Source organism: Halichoerus grypus, chromosome 8 (assembly GCF_964656455.1).
Source record: "Halichoerus grypus chromosome 8, mHalGry1.hap1.1, whole genome shotgun sequence".
NCBI classification, from domain to species: Eukaryota; Metazoa; Chordata; class Mammalia; order Carnivora; family Phocidae; genus Halichoerus; species Halichoerus grypus.
Genome location: NC_135719.1, coordinates 70,976,578 through 70,996,522, shown reverse-complemented (window position 1 = coordinate 70,996,522; position 19,945 = coordinate 70,976,578). Strand labels below are relative to the sequence as shown.

The 19,945-nt window shown below is 51.8% G+C and overlaps 1 protein-coding gene across 1 annotated transcript; it reads left to right on the top strand.

Moving 5' to 3' along the window:
• Nucleotides 1–5,088: 5,088 nt before the first annotated feature.
• On the top strand, nucleotides 5,089–17,615 carry IVD (isovaleryl-CoA dehydrogenase). Its single transcript, XM_036084257.2, has 12 exons — nucleotides 5,089–5,297; nucleotides 6,416–6,505; nucleotides 6,749–6,800; nucleotides 8,732–8,901; nucleotides 9,558–9,651; nucleotides 9,866–10,002; nucleotides 11,240–11,336; nucleotides 12,849–12,942; nucleotides 13,450–13,531; nucleotides 14,081–14,185; nucleotides 14,262–14,334; nucleotides 14,967–17,615. Exons 1-12 carry the CDS (start codon nucleotides 5,145–5,147, stop codon nucleotides 15,098–15,100), a joined length of 1,281 nt encoding a protein of 426 aa, XP_035940150.1. The 5' UTR covers nucleotides 5,089–5,144; the 3' UTR covers nucleotides 15,101–17,615.
• The last annotated feature ends 2,330 nt before the right edge of the window (nucleotides 17,616–19,945 follow it).

Sequence of the window (19,945 nt, the reverse complement as noted above, 5' to 3'; positions counted from 1 at the left end):
ATTTGAGCCAGGGAAGAGTGGGGCGGGAGGTACTTGGTGTTAGTGGAAGTCTTGATCCTTTGGGGCGCCTGGGTGGCTCAGTCATTAAGCGTCTGCCTTCGGCTCAGGTCATGATCCCAGGGTCCTGGGATAGAGCCCCGCATCGGGCTCCCTGCTCAGCGGAGAGTCTGCTTCTCCCTCTCCCACTCCCCCTGCTTGTGTTCCCTCTCTAGCTGTCTCTCTCTCTGTCAAATAAATAAATAAAATCTTTAAAAAAAAAAAAAAGAAGTCTCGATCCTTGAATGCTAGGCTAAGAAGTGTGGATTTTTATCATCTAGGCCAGAGGTTTCCAAACTCTCAGTTCATGATGCCCCTAGTTAATGTCCTAGTAATATTTATGACACCCAAAGAAGTATCAGTGGTTCTATTTTAAGTGATCAGATCCAACAACTTAGTAGGTATTTGAAAAAATATTTTTATTTCATTTTTAAATAACTACAATTATTCACTAATGGAATTGTCCACACAAAATGAACAAACTTTTTAGAATCGCTAAAAGTAAGGAGGGGCGCCTGGGTGGCTCAGCAGGTTAAGCTGCCAGCTCAGGTCATGATCTCAGGGTTGTGGGATCAAGTTTTGCCTTGGGCTGCGTACTCAGCGTAATCTGCTTGTCCCTCTCCTTCCCCATCTGTGCCTCCACCACCCCACACTGTCTCCGCTAAAAAAAGTAAGGAGTTTTATTAGGGCCCAAGTTAGGACAGCTGTCTGGGGAAACATGCTCTTCACAAGGAAGAAAGTGCTCCGGAAAATGAACAGGTTTGTTTGTTTTTTAAAGATTTTATTTATTAGAGAGCGAGAGAGAGAGAAACAGCATGAGAGGGGAGAGGGTCAGAGGGAGAAGCAGGCTCCCCACTGAGCCAGGAGCCCAATGTGGGGCTCGATCCCAGGACTCCAGGATCATGGCCTGAGCCGAAGGCAGTTGCTTAACCAGCTGAGCCACCCAGGCGCCCTAAAGATTTTTTATTTATTCATTAGAGAGACAGAGCATGAGAGCACGGGCAGGGGAAGGGGGGACGGTCAGAGCAAGAGGGAGAAACAGACTCCCCATTGAGCAGGGAGCCAACTTGGGGTTCCATACCAGGACCCCAGGATCACGACCTGATCTGAAGGCAGTCGCTTAACTGGCTGAGCCACCCAGGCGCCCCAAGAATGAACAGTTTTTATGGTGTTATCCTTTTTTATGTCTTATAAAAGCTCAAAAGATTACTTTTTTAAAGATTTATTTGAGGAGGTTTGGAGGAGCAGAGGGAGAGTGAGAATCTCCAGCAGACTCCCCTCCCCTCGGAGCCCGAGGCAGGGCACAATCCCACAACCCTGAGATCATGACCTGAGTGAAAATCAAGAGTCAGATGCTTAACCAACTGAGCTACCCGGGCGCCCCTCTTTTGTTGTTGTTGTTTTTTAAGATTTTATTTTTAAGTAATCTCTACACCCAACGTGGGGCTCGAACTCACACTGCCCAGATCAAGGTCACATGCTCCACTGACTGAGCCAGCCAGGCGCTCCCACAGTCAAATTTCTGAGTTTGCACTGTCTGTCCTCTTCCGCTTTCAATCTGGCTTAAAGACAAAAACAGTCATATGAGATACCTAAAGTACCTGAGTACCTGAGTACCTGAGGTACTCTCCTTCACAGAGACAGAATGTAGAATAGAGGTTACCAGGGGCTGGGAGGGGCAAGGGCAGCGGAATTATGGTTTGATGGGTACACAGTTTGTTTGGCATGATGACAAAATTCTGAAAATGGATAGTGGTGATGATAATGGCACAGCACTGTGCATATACTTAATGCCACCGAATTGTACGCTTAAATATGGTTAAAATGGCAAATTGTTATGTATATTTTACTTTTTGAAGAAAATGTATTGAGGCGTCACGAAGTATACTAACCTTAAATGTACATGTCAGTAAATTACTGCCCCCCTCCATTCTGACAGAAAATCACCATCTATGGGTATTGTCTTTTCTTGAACTTTATATAAATGGATTTGCCCATCTCATCAGTGTAAAATGTATTGGCATAAATTGCTCAAAATACCCTCGTCTTTTTTCTATCTATAGGACCTGAAGGCTGACTTCTTTTTCATTCTTGGTATCAGCAGTTTGCAATTTCTCTTTTTTTTTCATCAGTCTTGTTAGTGGCTTATCAATTTTATGTTGATTTTTCTCTGTTGTACTTCTCTAGTTCATAATTTCTATTCATATTCATTTCCCTCTATATTTGGGGTTTTAATTTACTGTTCTTTTTCTGCTTTCTTAAAATAGGAATAACTTCATTTTAGTTTTTCTCTTTTCCAGTATATGCCTTAAAACTATAAATTTCCCTCTATTAAGGGGCTTAGCAAAAGTGACTCCATTTAGGGGGCGCCTGGGTGGCTCAGTCGTTAAGCATCTGCCTTCGGCTCAGATCATTGTCCCAGAGTCCTGGGATCAAGCCCCACATCAAGCCCCACATCGAGCCCCACATCAAGCCCCACATCAAGCCCCACATCAAGCCCCACAAAGGGCTCGCTGCTCTGCAGGAAGCCTGCTTCTCCCTCTCCCTCTCCCCTTGCTTGTGTTCCCTCTCTCGCTGTGTCTCTGTCAAATAAATAATATCTTAAAAAAAAAAAGAAGTGACTCCATTCAGGATCTATTGTTTCGTTTTAACATCTCTAAGGGCTAGATAGCTGCATCCCACTGGTTTTCCTTTGTCATATTTGCATTATGTTTCCATTCAAAATATTTTCAAATGATTTCTTATTTTACCTATGGCTAATCTGGCCTTTTTTCTCATTACTCTACCAAAATAATTTTTACTAAGGTCACCAATGACTTGCCTGTGGGCAAATCTGTTTTCAGTCTTTGTTTTGACTTTCAAAGTAGCTGAGGACACTATTACCTACCTCCTTGGAGTTTGGGATCTTGGCTCTCACTGTGTTGGTGGCCTGAAGTCTTGGGGAGAGACATTCTACCCCTTTGGTTGAGCTGTGGCCCTTGAAAACAGGGTGAGGTAGGGGCCAAGACCCTGCTTGGGGTCTAGAAGGAGAACCTTTATTTGGGGTTTGGAGGGGAAACCTGTTCTCCACTTAGGGGAGACTCATCATATGTGGGGTGACAGCATTTCAGTCTGGACAAGCTCACAAAGCCTGGCTTTTGTCTTAGCTGTGTTTCAGACCTTGGACTAATGGGGTGCTGTTAAGAAGAAACACAAATCATTGTCACCAAGTACGCTAGCTCCTTTATTCCTCATTAAAAAACAAAATTCAACAGAGTAAACCTGAAGATCTAATTGGCTTTATTAAATCAATTCATGAATCAGGCAGCATCCCACCTAGCAAGTAGAGGGGAGCTGCAAGGAGTTGTTGGAAATATAAGGTTTTTGTAGGAAGGAAGATGGGGCAAGGAAGTCACTAGCGAAAGAAAAGTTTGTTCCAGGCAAGGTCATCTTTCTTTAGGGGGAAAGGTATGGATTACTTATTTGGTGGGGGGGGGGGGGGGGGAATGAGAGGACCCATGTGACAGATTACCTCATTGGTGCTGACCAGAAAATTCCAAATTGATTGGTTTAAAATTCTACTCTGGGAGAAACTGAAACTGCAAATAAGTTTTGATTTGCTGTCCTGGGGGCAAGTGACTCCACCTTGGGCCTATGGCTTCCTTTTTAGCACTCCTAACAGCCTTGCTGTGGGTGATATTGGTGGTACCGTTTTCATTTTCATTTCATGCAGCACTTCATCCCCGGACCCAGGGCACTTAACACCTGAAATGAAATGGTGGGCCAATGCGAAGGAGGAGGAAAATAGCGAAGGGGGATAGAGGCTTAATTTTATCAGCTCTCCTCTTTCCCTGTTAAAAAACAGAAAATTCAACTGAGTCCATTTTAAAAGATCTAATTGGCTTTATTAAACAGTTCATGACTCCGGCAGCATCCCATCTAGCAAATAGAAAGGAGCTCCATCGAGGTGCAGAAAAGGAAAGGTTTTTAAACGTAGCAAAAGAATAGAAAAAGGAAATAGGCAAAGGATTGTTTCAGGTAAGGTCTATCCTAAGGGGAACACAAGAGGGTACTATAAATTTCCCACTGCTGATAGGAAATTCCCATGTCGAGTGGTTAGAGGTTACATTCCTGGGGCGGTGAAAACTACAGTTAGGTAGTTAAGTCTTGGTTTACTGATTCCGAGCCTTAAGTGGCTCCGCTATGGCTCGGTGGCTTTCTTTTTAATACTCGTAACACACTACTTTCCCTTTTCTATATCTTCACACCAACCCCCAACCCTGTTTTTAAAAAGTCCTGATGTTCTTCTTGTACATTAAATAATTTGGAAGACAGCAACTCTTTCGCATAGAACTCCAAAATCACTACACCCTGTTACATAATAAAGCAAGTTTTACTGGTTTCTAACTGCACACCAGAGCCAGCGCCACTTACCCAATCTTAGATATCCCAGATTTGCTTTAACAATTTATTTCCAGGGGCGCCTGCGTGGCTCAGTCGTTAAGCGTCTGCCTTCGGCTCGGGTCGTGATCCCAGCGTCCTGGGCTGCAGCCCCGCATCGGGCTCCCTGCTCAGCGGGAAGCCTGCTTCTCCCTCTTCCACTCCCCCTGCTTGTGTTCCTTCTCTCGTTTCGTCTCTGTCAAATAAATAAAATCTTTAAAAGAAAAAACAAAACAAAAAACCAATTTATTTCCAAGCACTGGGCATCTTTTTCCCCAGACTGTTTTAACACTTCCTCTCCCGCAGAGATAGACTTCTGTAGTCAGAGGCTGCTACTTTAACGCAGGGGAGATACCATTCCTCGATTCCGAAGACGCCTTTCTCGCTCTCCCACTTAATAAAGTCTCCACGTAGGACTGACTCCCGCAAAGCGAGTCCAGCCCCACGGCTCCTATCGCGGGGGTGCCCCGGGAGTCAAGCCGTCACCGCTGATTGGCTCGCGTGGTGACCAAGGGCAGCGCGGCCTTCAGCCGGCCGCGGAGGGTGATAGGCTGCTGGAGACCCACCCCCTCACCGATTGGGTGGGGGCAGCGAAGCCTGGGATTGGTGGAGCCCAGGGGGCGGGTCGTCGCCGCTGGAGCTGGCGCCGCAGCTGCCCCTCCGGCTCCCGCTCCCCGTGCTAGGCAGAGATGGCGACCTCGGCTTGGCTTCTGGGACGGCGCGCGGCGAGTTGGAGGCTGCGGGCGCCGCGGGCGCGGCTCTCCAGCCTCGTGTCCCAGCGGGCCCACTCCCTCTTGCCCGTGGACGATGCGATCAACGGGCTAAGCGAGGAGCAGAAGCAGGTAGGGAGCCTCATCCCCTTCCGGGTCCCAAGGCCTGCTGGCCAGGCCGCGTCGCCCCGCTCGGAGGTCGCCCAGACGCTCCTCTGCCCGGCGCCCACTCAGCGGCGGCATTGGGAGCGCGGGGGGCGGGCGCGAGCCTCAGCCTCCCCTCTGTGGAAACAGCAAAGCCTAGCTGCCGAGTTAGATAAGGCGTCGGAGACAGGAAGGCTCCTGGGAGGCTGATGGTGTTTTGGTGGAGGATTGGCAGGGCCACCGGCATGTGGCAAAAAGACCCTCGGTCTGTCTGAGGTCCGCTTACACCTGAACACTGTCTTAAGACTATGGTTCTCAAGCCTGCTTAATCATCATCACCAGGGAATCTTTCGAATACACACTTTGGGGGCTTTGAAGTGCACTGTGTAACCTGCTATAAATTCTTCAGCCCATTGCGTCCAAGCACAAAGTTGAACGGTAACATGCAAGGGCATTACAGGTGAAGCTGAACCAGAGCCTTTCTGGAAGGAGACTGTTCACTTGGATGCTGGCACAGAGTTCCCCAGGAACCTGATTCTCCTGGCTGTTAAGCAAGTGCCCCAGCCTCCAGGAAGTCCAAAACCCATTTGGGTTTGCAGTCAGTAGACAGAGCTTTGAATCACCTCCTACAGAAAGGGTTCAATCCGAGCTCTCAAACTTGTCCACCAAGAGTTTCTAATCCTTTGTGTAATCCTTTGTAACCACAGTCTCAGATCAGAAAGCCTGGCATGTGCCAGAAACTGAAGAGGGTATGACTAGAGCACAATGAGTGGGAGTGAGAAAGGTACTGGAGAAGGCTGGAAGAGTCAGTAGGAGTCAGCTCAGGCAGGGCCTTACAGGCCTGAGTAAGGAGCTGATCTTCTAAGTACAATGAAAAGCCATGGAATGACTTTATGTACAGGAGTGACATTTTAAAAATACTCAAGCTGTCTAGGCTGAGGACCTTAAAAGAGAGGAAGATCATCTCCGAGGAAGTATATAAACTGGTACGGCCTCTAAGTTTCAATCTAATGCCGTTTGGTGGGGTGTCCTCAGTAGTGGAGATGCTGTTCTTGGTGGCAGTAAGGGACTGTTGCAGCGGCATCTGTCCACCTCTCTCCCTCTAGCTTCGTCAGACCATGGCTAAGTTTCTTCAGGAGCACCTAGCCCCCCAGGCCCAGGAGATTGATCATATCAATGAGTTCAAGAACCTTCGAGTGAGTCATGTTGCCCACGGGGGGGGGGGGGGGGGGGGGTGCGGGGGCGGGGCGAGCGGCAAGGGGGCAGTTTGGGGGCCGGGCTAGACTGGGTTGGGAATTGTACTGCTGCCTGGTAAATAAAACCTCCCTAACAGTGCAGCCTCTTTGTGTGAAGCATTTGGGTCTCGTGCCAGATGTGCCAGACACCTGTGACTGGCCGCCTTCTCACAGTTCACTGCACTCACTGCTTTCTGTTGGCAGGAGTTTTGGAAGCAGCTGGGAAACCTGGGGGTCTTAGGTATCACCGCCCCTGGTGAGTATAGTTTCCTTCCCTAATGCGAACTTTTCTTGCATGCCCTTTAACACTGTTTCCAAAAGAAACAGGAAAGGAGGGGAAAGATCGTGCTCAAAGAAACCCAAGACTTCCTCTTGGACCCGAGAAAGCACCCACTGACTATCAGCCCAGAGAAGAGTACACTAAGCAGTAACATCCAGAAGGCAAAGGGATGAGGCCAGTGTGGTTCACTGGGTGAGAATCACTTAGACTCTTGAACTCTGCATGTTTAATAAGCTCCCCCAGGTGATTTGGGGAGTTTAGAAAACTCCATTATCATGCAGCTGTCTTGCACTTCAGTCTTACCATCTCCCCTAATCCCAAAGTTCTGCCCTACTATTAGCGTCTAGGCAGGACCACTCAGGACAGGTATGTTCCTGTGGGGACGGCCTATGTCCTCTGCCCACGGCTGGCCCTGGAGCTCATCTGAGAGCAGAGGGTGGTATGGGGGAGAGAGATGCCTGAGCCTCCACGTGAGGTGGCCAGATGATGTGTTTAATAGGCTCACCCTGGGCCTGCCCATTGTCCTCTATGGGTCTTACTACTTGTTTCCAGGGGGAGAGGGCACAGAGCTGGTGGGCTTTGGTTTGGATGTTGGCCCCTGAAGGAGAGGCCCAGCCTGGCTTGCAGCGCCCAGTAAAGAAATAAGCCTGTGGCCTCACCTGCCAAAGGCTGGACAGTCCGCATTGATTCAGCTTGTATTCATGTGTTAGAACAGAGGTGGAACACAGTGTTCTTAATGTCTTCCCTCGCCACTTGGAGACAGTTCCTGGGATCTAAGCTGATTACAGAGTCATGATAAAATGGAAAGACTTATAAATGTAGACCATCTTAATGTAAAGTGGTAGGGGGAACGCTACTGGGAACTCCCAAACCAGACTGCATCTTGGGGGTTTATGAGCCCCCAAAGAAAGCCAGTTCTGGTTGGTAAGTTCTGGTTTCCACCTGGTTGTCCTGGTGGCTGTTTCCAGTGTCACCCACCTGTGGGCTTACCTTCCTAAAGTTGCAGGGGTTGGGCTAACCTTTCCCTAGAGCCTAAGATGAGCCTGACTTCTTGGGCAGAGTAAACGTGTGTAGAGCCTTATTTTGTTTTAAGATTTTATTATTTTTTTTTTAAATCATCTCTTTACCCATCGTGGGGCTCGAACTCTTAACCTCGAGATCAAGAGTCGCATGTTCTGCCAACTGAGCCAGCCAGATGCCCCCGTGTGCAAAGAGTCTCACCAGGGTTTTGCCAAAGAGCAAGGCTGGGGGTGGGAGGTGGTAGTACCAGATGATCCAGCCACTTTGATTTTGGATCTGTTGCCAAGGAAAAGCCACATTTTTTTGGTAAGGAGCTCTGAAATTCACTATCTGTGGCACTCCTGTCCCCCGTTACTAGTCTTTTTTTTTTTTTTAACTTTTTAAAGACATAATTGACATATAACATCGTATCAAATAACATGTTGATTTGATAGCCATGCTTTGTTAGGTCCAAACACCTGTGCTATGAAAATCTCACCTTCCTTTGCTTGGTGTCTATTCTTAGTGCTCTGACCCTTCCTCTTTGTGTTTCTTGGTTAACTCCAGGTCGCCCTTCATTTATTCATCTGCCTGTGCACTTCTGTGGCTTTCTGAACATTTGGGTGCTCAGGCTCTCTTGTCTTCCTTAAGAGGTCTGTCCGGGATAACGCAGGTGTTTGCATTGCCTGTTTTCTGAACCACACCTCAGCTGACCAGAGGCAGCAGACAAAGCCAGTTCTGTGAGCTGGTAAAGCAGGGCCCACGGCGTCAGCCTATCGACCTTCCTAGGGGGTAACTTGGAGTAGGAGCTACAAGGGTATTTCTTTGCTGCCGGTAAACATTCCTGTGAATGTCCCAATGTAATCTGGGCTGCCTTTTCCGCTGTGCTGCCCCGCCTCCACTCCCAGTTCAGTATGGCGGCTCCGGCCTGGGCTACTTGGAACAGGTGCTGGTGATGGAAGAGATATCCCGAGCTTCTGGAGCAGTGGGGCTCAGTTACGGTGCTCACTCCAACCTCTGCCTCAACCAAATTGTGCGCAATGGAAACGAGGCCCAGAAGGAAAAGTACCTCCCCAAGGTGAGGAGATGGGGAGGGAGAGACCCTGAGGCACCCTCCTGGGTTGGCAAGGGCCAGTCAGACTTGCTTTCTGCAGCATGCTGCCCTCAACCAGATACGGATAGGAAGGGTCAGGGACTTGCTTTTAAAATAATTCAGTCAAAAGAATTAAAAATAGGACCAGAGGGGCGCCTGGGTGGCTCAGTTGTTAAGTGTCTGCCTTCGGCTCAGGTCATGATCCCAGGGTCCTGGGATCGAGCCCCACATCAGGCTCCCTGCTCAGCGGGAACCTGCTTCTGCTTCTCCCTCTCCCACTCCCCCTGCTTGTGTTCCCTCTCTCGCTGTGTCTCTCTCTGTCCAATAAATAAATTTAAAATATATATATATAATAAAAAAACAAAAATAAAAATAGGACCAGAACTCCTGAGTCGGTCACTGGACATCATTTGCAGAGCATTTGAAGAAATGCAAGACTAGGACTCACTTCCCTTGCAAAGGGAATGGGAAAGGGAGATATTTTTAGTCTTACAGATAGTGGGCTTCTCTTCCAGGACTTTACCAATACCTGGTCTGAGAGAAGTCTGAAGGGGTGTCATGTGAACAGGAGAGAAGCAATGTCGTAAGCTCCCATAGAGGACTACTGAAGTCATAACCAGCCCTTGTGGTTTTCCTTGCAGCTGATCAGTGGTGAGTACATCGGAGCCCTGGCCATGAGTGAGCCCAATGCTGGCTCTGATGTTGTCTCCATGAAGCTAAAAGCAGAAAAGAAAGGTGAGGCTCCTCTTGCCTTGGGAGCTTCTGGAATGGGAACTGAAATGGACAGAGGGACAGCCCTTCTCAGGGTGAGGGAGCAGTCAATGGAGGTGGCCTCTGCCAGGTTTCCAGAACTGTCCCAGCAGGGCAGCTTCCTGCCCAGCAGCAGGTCCATGAACTGACTGGTTGGGACAGGCCAACATGGCTTGAGCAGCCAACTTCTTGTCCTTAGGTGATCACTACATCCTGAATGGGAACAAGTTCTGGATCACCAATGGCCCTGATGCTGACATCCTTATTATCTACGCCAAGACAGATCCGGCTGCTGTGCCAGCCTCTCGGGGCATCACGGCCTTTATTGTGGAAAAGGTGAGTGGAGGGCAGTGAATGCCGGGAGGCTTTTGTCTCCTGAAGTCAGTACCAGAGATGGCTCTCTTCTGCTCGTCACAGACACAATCAGTGTGTGCTCTGCCAAGGCTCCCCAAGGTGAGGGCAGAGTAGAAGAGCCGACTGAAAGGAGGGTGGCCAAACTGGGAGCCCCAGAAGGATGAGTCAGGTCTGAGCATGGTGGAACCACACAGAGAGGTCCAGGAAGATAAGGACTGGAAGGAGGTAACTGGATCTGACAACCAGGGTGTCCCTGGTGGCCTTGGGGAGAGTGGCTGTGGAGAGCACCCTGTGAACAGGAAGGTCGGGGGCGGAGGGGGGGCAGTGGATGAAGGCCGCAGCAAAGCAAGGGGGAGATGGACCAGGAGTTGGAATGAAAAGGGGGACATTTGAATTTGTTTTTAAGAATGGGAGAAAACTGAGCAAATTATTTGGTAGAAAGAAAGGAAAATGAAGAAATTGAGGTGTGTGGGAGTAAGTGGGCCAAACCCGACAGTGAGCCATGGGAAAGGGAGGGCTGGGTTACAGGTGACGGTGGAGAAGCCATCTGCCTCATGACTGTGTGGTGTGAGGGCTGGGAACCGTGGGGGTTGGGGAGCTGCGAGAGAATTCCAAGATTGAGTGTCATAGAGGTTTGCAATACCCTCCATGGAGAAAGGGGACTAAGACTGGAGGAAAGAAAAGTGAGTAGTCCAAAGGGCCCGGCAGACATTGGGAATCTCACGGTCACGCGGTGCCACTGTCGTTAGCCTGCCCGTCCGCACGCTCTGCCAGGCACTTGGCAATGCATACTGCATCTGGTTAGCCAGGCCGGGGCAGGCAGATGGCCGAATTGGTCCTGGGTGGGACTCAGGTACAGATGGCAGAGGAACAGAGCCAAAGGAATTGAGTTACCTGGAGAGAGGGTCTTGGAAGTGCTTTCCCCTGAGGAGAAGAAACAAAGCCGGCAAAGGTCCAGGGCTGCCCAGGGAGTGGGTGTTTGACTGAGAAGGAACTGCTCCCGTGAGAAGTGGGGGGAACGCACCTAGCAGCAGAGGAGGGTGGGGTGTTAGGGCTGGAGCTTCTAGGAGTGGGGCGGCCATACAGAGTGGGGGTCCTGGGGGTAGGATGCAAATTCAGGGACTGGGTGGGAGGGTGGGCGTTTCCCAAGGGTCTGCCTTTTACTAGTCCCCGCCTTGGCGACTGGTCTGTAATCGGGGCCACCATTTTTCCCATAAAGGGGATGCCTGGCTTCAGCACCTCCAAGAAGCTGGACAAGCTGGGGATGAGGGGCTCTAACACCTGTGAGCTAATCTTTGAAGACTGCAAGGTTCCTGGTGAGTCCCTGAGAATGGGCAAGCCCCTGTCTGACCCTATCATAAGCTGAGAAAGCCCATCTCTGAGTAAGAGAAGCTCACCATTATTAGCTTACCGAGGCCATGTGTCTAGACAGTGGGCCTCTCTCTATCGCGCTTGTCCATGGGCCCATACGTGTGGGCCTTGGGCTGCTGGGTAGCTGTCCTTCTGGCCAGAGCTGTGTGCCTGCCTGTGGCTGCCCTGCAGGGTGCTGTTTCCTATGTGGCTGATACACCGTGCCCAGGGCGGTGCGCCGGTGCCTGGAGGAGATGGCTGAGATGTGCCCTCACCCTCTCCTGTCCTCCAGACGTCCTTGTTTGTGCACTCCCCTGAACAGCCAGGTGAGGGACTCATTAACGGTGCTAAAAAAACCATTCAGATACACTGAAGGAAGCCAGACTCAGTGAAGACAAGGGAATTCAGTTTGCCCCTGAAGCGTAACTAAAAACATGACCCATAGTGGGAGAGCCGGCATACCTGTCGCGTGCTTATTAGACCAAGGGCATAGGTGTGATGACCAGCCGGGTTTGCTCTGTGCCTCGGCCAAAGACCATCCCTCTCCCCCCTGACCCAGGAACTCAGAACAGTATGCTTCGGTTACAAGGAGCATCTAGGGAGGCGGGATCAGTGTGGATTCTTCTTCGTCAGCAGGAAATAACTGCCATCATTAGGCGGGTCAGTGGTCCACCCTGTACTGGGTTTCCTGCCCATACCTCCCAAGGCCATCCAGTGCCCTGGCTTCCGGGGTGGGGAGGTGCTTAGCAGGTTCCAGCACTGAATGACCCATCTCTTAGACAAAGACTGTTCCAGATACCACTCTTGTCAGGGTTAGGGGCTGATGATATTGGAGCAGAGAGCAGACTCAACCCAGGGGACAGTAATTCTCAGTCTCCTTTATGGGCATGGGTAAAAAGAACTAGGGAGGGGTTGGATGGCTTCTAGACCAAATTAGCTTTTTTTTTCCCATCCAGAGCAGTTGAGGAAGAGAAAGGGAACGTCTAAAGATGGGGCCTTTGTGTCTTGTCTTATGAATGGGGTGTGTGTGTGTGTGTGTGTGTGTGTGTGTGTGGCGGGGCGGTGGTTGTGGGGGGAGGCCCTCTAGCAAGCTCTACTTCTTTTTTTTTTTTAAAGATTTTATTTATTTATTTGAGAGAGAGTGCGCATGAGCGGGGGAGTGGGGAGGGAGAGGGAGAAGCAGACTCCCCGCTGAGCAGGGAGCCCGAAGCAGGACTCCATCCCAGGACCCTGAGATCATAACCTGAGCCCAAGGCTTAACCGACTGAGTCACCCAGGAGCTCCGTAGCAAGCTCTACATCTAACTGGAAGTAGTAAGCTCCATCCTTTTCTCTCACTCGGAACCCTAGTTGAAGGTCAGAAGTCAGGTGACATTTTAGGGCCTGTGTGAAAGCCACAAAAGCAAACCTAGCAGCTTTTATAAAAGTGAGGAGGCTGTGGACAGCCCTCTCCCCCCTGACTGGCACTTTTCCCGGCAGCTGCCAACATCCTGGGCCATCTAAGTAAGGGCGTCTACGTGCTGATGAGTGGGCTGGACCTGGAGCGGCTGGTGCTGGCTGGTGGGCCCCTTGGGTGAGTGTGAGGCTCGGGGGAGCTGGGCTTTTGGCCTCCTTAGCAGATCATGACATCACAGCCTTCCCCTTGGGGGGGCCAATGGGAACTGCCTCCTGGAAGATGTACCTTCTTTCTTGGAGACAAAATGAGCAAACCTCCCCCTCCCACATGTGCTTTCTTCACAATGAAAGGAAATATTATCAGATGACAGACAAGAGGCCTGAGGTGCCATTCTGCTTAATTATTCAGGATGAAACAGGACACCCAGGCTCGGAGGCCTGTCTGCACAGGGGTCCTGCCCCTCCATCTGGTGTCAGGGAGACAGGCACAAGTCCTGGGTGGTCGGTGCAGTGACTGAGCAGGGGTGATCAGAGTCCTCATGCTCCTCCTCTCCTGCCTGAGACTCCAGCTCCTTGTCCTGCCAAGCCGTCTCCCCCCAAGCCTTCCCACGTTGGCATTCTGCCACCCCCACTGGCAATGGGGTACAGCGAGGCGCCTCCTCAGTGTCCTTCTCTTTTCTGGCAGGCTCATGCAGGCTGTCCTCGACCACACCATTCCCTACCTACACACAAGGGAAGCCTTTGGCCAGAAGATTGGCCACTTCCAGGTGAGTGGAATGCTTTTGCTGAAATGTACTTTTTCATTGGGTGCAGATTATCTTTAACAAATGAGCAAGTGGGGCATTCCCCATCTTTTGCCACCAAAATGAGTCTGGAGGCTTGGATCGGAGGCTCCTTCGGCATGCCACCTGGCTTTGGGAACTTGTCAGGAAGTGGCTCTCGTGTCTGCTCACTTCCTACTCGAGATGAATGAATTAGACATTGTAAGGCTGGACGGTGAAGCGTGCAGGTTGTAGGCAGGCCCGAGGGAAGGGAGCAGCATTTCTGGTCACGCTTCCTGCTGTGAAGCCACCATGGGCGTCCGTGGGGGTTGCGGCCGGGGGAGGGCCCTCTCAGCTTGCGGGCTCCACAGTGCGGCGGCTGCTCTCTGGGCATCTCTGTCACCCAGGCAAGTCCAGTCTCCTCGCTGTGCCCTGGCATCCCCGGGCCAGGCTCTCGGGTGGCGACCGCTGACCTGCTTTGGGTGACTAGGGGGAGTGTCTGAGAGGAACGTGGCTGTAGCGTGTTGACTTGTGACCACCCCCCCTTGTGCCCAGCTGATGCAGGGGAAAATGGCCGACATGTACACCCGCCTCATGGCCTGTCGGCAGTATGTCTACAATGTCGCCAAGGCCTGTGATCAGGGCCACTGCACTGCCAAGGTAAGGGCCGGCTGTGGGGACTCCCTCCCTGCGTGGCCCTGGTAGGGCCCTGCTGACCTGGAGCCCCCTCCCACAGGACTGCGCGGGGGTGATCCTTTACTCAGCTGAGTGCGCCACACAGGTGGCCCTGGACGGCATTCAGTGCTTCGGTGAGTGGCCCCCGCTCCCAGCCGCAGTGCTTCCGCTCACTGCCGCCGAGCCAGCACCTTTAGGCTTCTGCCCCAGTCACTAGGAAGACAAGTTAAAGCAAATGAGAAAACTGCCAGAGGCCCCGAGGGGCCCGTGCCGGCAGCAGTGCCCCCCTGTCACACTTACGGCCTGGTCCTGTGAATCCTGGGAAGTGGGGAGGGAGGGACGCCTCGGGGGCGGGACGGCCTCGTGTCCGTGCTGCGCAGCGCTGCAGAGCCCGGAGCTGGGCCGGAAGGCCTGGGTTTGAAGCCTAGCCCTGCCACCGACTGGCTTTGTGACCTGTGCAAATGACGTACCCTCCCCGGGCCTGGCACCCAGGGACTGCTGTGCAGTATCTTCCTGTCTGCCCCCCCAGGTCGGCCAGTGGTGGTCCCCATCTTTGCCTGGTGGCCTCAGCTCTCTGGGTGGCCTTCCAGCCCCTCGTCCCCGCTGGTGTTCCCCACAGCCTCCCCTCTCCCCACCATTTGCTGCTTCTCCTTAATCAGTTCTCTCCTCCTCTGGCCTGTGCCTATATACTTGGCTCTCCGTTTGCTTTCCTCACTGCCCATCACCTCCTGTTGTCTCTTCTTCTCGGCCCGAACCCTGGCTGCAGGTGCCAACGGCTATATCAACGACTTTCCCATGGGCCGCTTTCTGCGAGATGCCAAGCTGTATGAGATTGGGGCTGGGACCAGTGAGGTGAGGCGGCTGATCATCGGCAGAGCCTTCAACGCAGACTTCCATTAACCCCAAGACCCTTCACCCCCTTTCTCAGCACCTAGAGGCCTTTCTTTGGACATAGAGATACGGCAGCTCTCTTGCTGCTCAGCTGCACTTGCATCAGCCCTCGGCCTCTGCGTGAGGTGTCTACCGCGGCTGACAAGTGCTGTGGGCCCCAGAGCCTGGCCCGCCTGCCCGGATGCCGCACTTAGAGGCAGGCACGGGGGAGAGGGAGTGCCATTTCTGGTCACACCTTCTGGTCGGAAGATGCTGCCTGACATTAATGAGGTTTGAGGTGGGTGGAGGGCCTCCCTGAAAAGTGTTCTGTGGCTTAAAATGGACCCAGCAGGAAACATACTGGCTTTTCTGGGGCTTGCTGGGAAGGCTTTGGTGACTCTCTAACGTCCGAGCCCTCCACTTCCCTGGGTGAGCACTTGGGGGCGGGCAGGCAGCCACCTCTTTTTTTGGAGGGGAGGGGGGCTATGCCTCTGGCAGGGGGCCCAGTACACCAGACGCATTGCCCCTCTACATGTATTTGAACCTGGCAGCCTCTTCTTTCTAGGGGGAAAAAAAAACCCAAACCTAGCCTTTGTTTCTGCCGATTTCTAGAGGCATCAGTTCCCAGTAGCTTATGAGCAGGCACCCGCTCGGCAGCAGTCCCTCCTTCCCCCCAGGGCTTCATTCCTTTAGGGCGGAAACCCCATGGTGTTGGTGTTGGGGTGGAGCATCTCAGACCTGGGCCATCCAGACTGCACGGGGGGGGGGGGGGGGGGGGGGGTCGCAGAGGTCAGTGTGCTTGCGAGGGATCGGCTCGGCACCAGCCTCCATAACAACACCTCTGAGCCCTTCAGCCCTGCTCTGCACCGCCACCATCTAGTCCTGGCCGGATGACGGCCCTCAGCTGACTGGGCAGCAGGCCTGGCTGGCAGCTCAACTCCAGCCAAGGCTGCCTATGTACATTTCTCTCGGTGCCCTATGGCTAGTTTTGTTACAACAGCCCCGCGGCTGCTGCCATTTTGTATTAAGCATTAGGAAGCAAACCCATCTGCTTTTAAACTGGTGTTTTGGGGGGTGAAGCAGTCTACTTGCTACTGCCTCCTGTCTGGCGCTAGCCCCATGCCTTGGGGAGTAGTTAGTCCAGGTCCTACTCCTGTCCTCCTGCCTACTCATTCATTGGTGATGCGGGACAAAGAGATGGCATCTGCCTTGAGGACAGAAGAGGTTTCAACCTCCCTTCCCCAGATCTCCCAGTGGTTTTAAAGGAAGGAGGGAGTCCAGAGAAATAAGAGTCTGAGAGCTAGAAGGAAGCTTATACATTTCTGGACACCATCCCCATGTTTTTAAAAGACTAAGACAGGGGCGCCTGGGTGGTTCAATCAGTTAAGCTTCCAACTCTTGCTTTCGGCTCAGGTCATGATCTCAGGGTCATGGGATCAAGCCCCACGTCAGGTTCCACGCTCAGCACGAGTCTGCTCGAGATTCTTTCCCCTCTGCCTCCCTCCGCCCTGCTCTTCCACCTGCTCACACACACTCAAGTAAATAAAATCTTAAAAGATAAAGACAATTTGGTTTTCCCAAGATCAGAACTGGAGCTAGAATCTAGATCAGCAGAAACGAGAATGCCAGCCTGGAGCCCCCCTGCACAGTCAAGAGTGGAATGGGTTTGGGTTGTTCCACCGTATCTAAATTCCCTAAAAGAACCAGTTTTCTTGTCTCTCGGCCCAGGGGTGCCTTTCGGACTTTTGGTGCTGGCCTGCGGCCAAGTGCTTTTCCAGCCTGATGCCTGAGACAGGTGGAGTTAGCCCAGTTCTATCCTCAGGGGGAAACCCAGGGCTTGTGGCACTGTCCCTTTACTTCCCTGGCCTACCCCCTGCTTTGTTGGACATGAATGGGGCCGAAATAGTGGTCTTGCTGGGTTTAAAGTGTAGCTGGAACAAGCAGCCTGGAGCTGTTCAGAATGTGACAGGATGGAATGTTTCCTCCAGTCCACGTGCGCTATGGAGCCCCGCCACCAACTTGGGGAGAATGTGACTGTTCTCCCAATGCTATATATGAAATAGAAAAGGTGTATTTTAAAATAAAGCCAAAAATAGAGTGTAGCCTGATTCGCGAATGGAAGAGCAAGGGGCACTTCACTTTGGTTCTTTAGGGGGGTTTTGATTTCTGAGCATTGTGTAACCACAGCACCAGCTAGTCCTTCCTGGGGCTAGTCCTTCCTGGGGCTGCTTCTAACGCCACCCACTCCAATTTTAGGGGGGTCACACGACCAGCCCAGGCCCCCATTCGTTGTTTGCCTAGTGTTTGTCCTGTGGGATGGCAACAGAAGCTGAGAATGGTTCTCAAGTGTGGTCTGGGCACGCTGTTGATCAGAATTTGGCAACCAGTAAAATGCCGGTTCCTTGATCAACCCTGGACCTAATCACATTCCCAGGGGCCATTCTGAGGCGCGGGCAACCTTTTAGAAAAATGGACCTGGGACCTAGAGGACACTTCCCCCCGAGGCCTGAATCCTAATTCTAGTAAAAACAAGTCTTATGTGGCACTCTCAAGTCTGGATTTGATGTATTAGCTCCTTGGTCTTGACCACAACCCGGTGTGGGAGACAATGTTGTGCAGGGCGGCCTTCCAGATGACAGGTGAGTGGCCCAGGGGCACGGAACTCGGCCTGCCGGGAGCCAGCCACCCAGCCACGCCCAGACGCGAGGTGGAGCCAGGGCGGGTGTGAACGCGGCGTGGGAGGTGGGGTGGGAGAACCCTCTTTAATTCGACGGCTGGCGCTCAGCTTACGCCCCGCCCGGTAGAGCCGGGACCGAGATCCCGGGTGACTGTTAGTCGCGACCCCTAGGTTAGGGCAGGCCGGGTGTCCTCCCCGTACCCCGCTCCGCCGAGGGAGCGCTGCTGGGACTCCCGGACTCGGGCGCGGTTCCGCGGGGCCTGCGTGGAACTCGCCTGACCTCTGCCGGCCGCCCGCGGTCTTGCAGGCGAGCAGAGTCGCCGCTCTCCGGCCTTAGGCCCCGTGCTCTGCACCAGCGGCTCCCAGTCTCCGATGTCAGGATGCCCAGGGCTCAAGGTCTTTTTTCGTTTGTTTTGTTTTGCCAAATGAGGACGTGAGGGGAGCGGGGAAGAAGCTGGCTATCCTCTATCTTATATCGTTTCATACCAAAAAAAAAAAAAGACACTTTTAGCAATTAAAGTGGAAGGGATGTAAACTCAGAACAAAAGCCAGTGCTTTTCTTTTTTAAAATTACATACATGTTTTATGTTCATGAGTTTTAAAAGATGATAGTTTTAACATGTTTACTTTTTTAAAAAAATAACCCCTGTCCTCCACCCCTCCTCCCCAGGATTAAACCACTCTTGAATCTTTAAGAGATTTCTTTTGGTAATGCACTTGATGCCTAAGTGATGTGCTTCTTTATTGACTGAATTGCAAACGCTTCTAAGGATAGTTTTTCAGTGTGCATACATTTCATTTATAAGCAACTCATTACATGCCCTTGCTTCGTCAGTCCAGTCCTGCCCACAAGCCAGCCTTTGCGAACCCTGGGATCAAATTGTGCAGGATCCCGTTCTTATTCCTCACCATCCTCTGCCCACACTTAGTGCTCCTTGGTACCCAGAGCCCAGAGCCACACTAGTTCTGGCTTGGAGCCCTCTTTTCACCCTGCTCCACCTGGTGGCTGGGCAGGGAGCTGGTGTCTCCCATACCCACCACCCATCTACTCTCAGAACTAGCCTATCTAAATATTTTTTGGATCCACAACAACCTGACAACCTGTCCGCCTTCCTCCAATCCGTGTCCCTCAACACTTCCTCTATTCTGAGCCAGAGTGAACTATCCAGCTCCCCTTAAATCTTTCAGTGGATCTCAGCACCTATAAAATCTAAGGTTTTTACAAGGCAAATATGACTCTGATCCCCCTCGGCTGTCCCCTCCAGCTGCTTCTCTCCCCATCCCTGCTGAGTACTTGTGTTTTGGTAGCAAATAGTAAGGTGCTGTTCCTTACCCCTGTGCTTTTGCCCAGCTGGTCCCTCTGCAAAAGATGTCCTTCCAGCCCTTCACCTTGTCCTTGTTTTCCTCATCCCTAAAGTCTCAGTTCAGGGTCTGAATGTTTAGGAAGACCTCCCTACTCCAACCTTCCCCACTCCATCTCACCTAGCCTAAGCAGGCAGGGGTGAGAGGAGGTGGCCTTCCTGCTTCTCCCTGGGCCTATCTGCCTCAGTGGGCTTGCCCCACTGTTGTATTTATCTTGGATGGGTGTTTCCTCCGAATTAGGCTAAGAACTTAAGGGCCAGGATTGTGATTCAACTGCCCTTATATGTTCACCATCCAGCACGGTTCCTGGTACATAATAGGTGCTCAACAAATGTTTATTGAAAGAGTAGATAAGTAGTCCTGTAACGCTTAGCTCACATTTTTCTGGTACCGTATTATTCGTTTATATGATTCCCTCTGAGTACAGTGTAAGATCTTTGAGGTCAAAGACCACTTCTCACTTATCAGAACCCTCCCAACAGCACCCAGTGCTCACAGTAAGTGCTCCGTGCTCTGTGCATGTTGAATGAGTGAAACAACAGGTGGGCCAGAGCCCTGGCCTAATCCCCAGAGTTGGCAGAAAGAGCCGAGCCAGCCGGCCTCGCCTGGCCCGGCTTTCCCCAGGCCTTCTCACCCTGGAGTAGCCAGGGCCCAGCTGCAGAGGGGAGGCCCTCACCCCCGTATTCCTTTGACCCACTCAGAAACAGAGGAGAACTGGATGAGGAACCCTGGCCCCTCCTCCGGCAGCCGAGGACAAGAATAGGGATTGCATGGAGAAAAGGGGCAGAGTCGAGCACATACCATCCCTTTTTTTTCTTGTGTAAAATGTATGATAT

Bases quoted from the DNA above. Each gene is read 5' to 3' on its own strand.
- IVD (XM_036084257.2), top strand. From the start codon at position 5,145: ATGGCGACCTCGGCTTGGCTTCTGGGACGGCGCGCGGCGAGTTGGAGG. The intron at 11,337-12,848 runs GTGAGTCCCTGA...TTTTCCCGGCAG, and splicing joins TGAAGACTGCAAGGTTCCTG to CTGCCAACATCCTGGGCCAT. The intron at 13,532-14,080 runs GTGAGTGGAATG...CCTTGTGCCCAG, and splicing joins AGAAGATTGGCCACTTCCAG to CTGATGCAGGGGAAAATGGC.